Source organism: Trichinella spiralis (assembly GCF_000181795.1).
Source record: "Trichinella spiralis strain ISS 195 chromosome Unknown Scfld2847, whole genome shotgun sequence".
NCBI classification, from domain to species: Eukaryota; Metazoa; Nematoda; class Enoplea; order Trichinellida; family Trichinellidae; genus Trichinella; species Trichinella spiralis.
Genome location: NW_003529786.1, coordinates 1 through 2099, shown reverse-complemented (window position 1 = coordinate 2099; position 2099 = coordinate 1). Strand labels below are relative to the sequence as shown.

General features: G+C 30.7%; 2 protein-coding genes across 2 annotated transcripts; one reads left to right on the top strand and one right to left on the bottom strand.

Moving 5' to 3' along the window:
• Nucleotides 1-10: 10 nt before the first annotated feature.
• Tsp_13449 (proteasome component C5) lies at nt 11-746 on the bottom strand (the record flags this gene model as incomplete). Its single annotated transcript, XM_003368236.1, has 4 exons — nt 639-746; nt 420-459; nt 198-327; nt 11-110 (listed from the first exon to the last, which is right to left on the bottom strand). Coding segments are annotated over exons 1-4 (378 nt in total), but the record flags the coding sequence as incomplete, so codon positions are not given.
• Nucleotides 747-933: 187 nt separating this feature from the next.
• On the top strand, nt 934-2082 carry Tsp_13448 (conserved hypothetical protein; the record flags this gene model as incomplete). Its single annotated transcript, XM_003368235.1, has 6 exons — nt 934-1167; nt 1226-1357; nt 1405-1549; nt 1647-1796; nt 1868-1942; nt 2015-2082. Coding segments are annotated over exons 1-6 (804 nt in total), but the record flags the coding sequence as incomplete, so codon positions are not given.
• Nucleotides 2083-2099: the final 17 nt, after the last annotated feature.

Below are 2099 nucleotides of genomic sequence, written 5' to 3'. Positions count from 1 at the left end.
GACGATAAACTTTCGGCGCAGTTCTTGACAATACTACCATCGAACTTGCACTAAGTCTAGTGTCTCCAGATATATTCACAAAATCTTTTCCTGCTATTCCAGCACAAGTACTAAAAATGTAAATAATGGATTCTTTCGTCATCATCAAATAATATTTATTAAGAAATTTAAAATAACTGTTATAAAAAATAAAATACCCTCCGTTTTCCGTATACGGATTAAATCGATCGCTGAGTGCATTTTCATTTTTTGACTGCCATGCTTTTTTGAAATTCCTCACCGATTCCATTGTAAAATGGTCAGCAAGTTGATGACGAAATTCCATAGCTGAATTTAGCATCTTTTGTTATGTTCAACTACACGAAATATGCTACTGCAAATTCGACTGACATTCAGGTATTATTTTTTACTGTATTAACTTCTTATATGTGTATTCTTGTATACATTAACTTTCTTTATCTGATGAGTTTAAATAAATTAATAATTTTTACATGTTATTTTCACAAATTTCTTTTTTTAATAATAATAAAATTTTTCATATATAATTTAATTTTTAAATTTAAGCGTTACTCATTTTTCAAGCAGAATTAAATTTTTGGAAAATAAGCGAACTTCTTTACTTTCAACTTTTAAATTACGTTAAAATAAATTAAATGTTCATGTTTCAACGAAGCTTTTTTCTCAATGTACTGTGAGGTGAGTACCGTGTTGCCGTGTTGTGATTTATTCCTTTTGTTCAAGTGCATAATTACGGTAAGAGTTTTAATTTATAATACGCAATTTATATATTTAACACTGAAAGTAATTTGTTTAGTTTTTATTATCTCGAGCCTTTTAACGTTGTCACTGTGTATTAATTTAACTGTTATAAATATGTCGAATTATTTAATGAATAAAATTTTGAATTCAAACTGTTTTTTTTTGAATAGATTTATGTTGCGGTTATGTCGTCTTTGTTATTCCTTACCAACTTTATCAGTACCGTTAGCGAGGAATATCCATCGCTTCAGACGTGTTGAGAAAAAGATTATTCCCAGGAATAGCACTGACATTTCAGAGAAAGTGGTTAATGGCAGAAATTTTAGAAGAAGCGTTGAACAATTTGTAGTACCTGTAACTGAACGCAGCTTACGCTATCTTTGCAAGCCTATTTTGTTCACAGCAGCTGTACGTTTTGTAGAAATTGTACAGTTGTCTGAATATTACAAAAAATGTTATTATCTAGTTTGGTTGTTCTTGTTTTCTGGCTGCTACTGTTGCTGAATATGAACGATACCAATCTGAAAAGGAATATTTATTAGATCGACGCAACTGGCGTTATGAATATGGAAGGAAAGTTGGAACATTGCGCCAACAGGTACGATGCTAGTGCTTTGTAATTTTGTTCTCAATGGTTAGATTTAGTTAAACGATATTTGGGGAAAAATTACAATTGGCCAGAAGGCAATTGGTGGAATTATTGCTCTCAATGTTGCAGTTTATCTGGCTTGGAAAGTACCCAAGTTGCATCCTTTGTTGAAAAGATACTTCATGTGTGGTTATTTTGGCGGTAGAATATTATTTTAATATATTATTAATTTTTATTTTAAATTTTCATTAAACGATTAAATTTGCATGAATATATTTTGATTTTGAAAAAATTTTAGCAAGTTTGTGTACACCGATGATTTATTCCGTATTTTCGCACATTAATTTCCTTCACATGGCTGTGAACATGTACGTGCTTTGGTCATTCGGTCCTACGCTAGTTCGACTTACAGGTCTGGAGCAATTTGTCGCTCTATATCTTACATCAGGTATGAGTCACTTCAATTTTGCATTATGGATATTTTTTATATGTTACGTTTCTAAATGAAAATATTTTCAGGTGCTGTATCATCAATGTGTAGCCTTATAATCAAAGCAATTAATGGAAATAAAAAGGTATCTGTTGGGGCTGTAAGTTAAAGTGCTTTATTTTGTAAATGATTTTTTGTGTATTTCAATAAAAATAATTTTTAATTATTTTTTTTAGTCTGGGGCTATTTTGGTCATGCTGATGTACACATGCTGATAAAATACCCGGATGCTGAACTGACGATAGTTTTTTCTACTCCTTT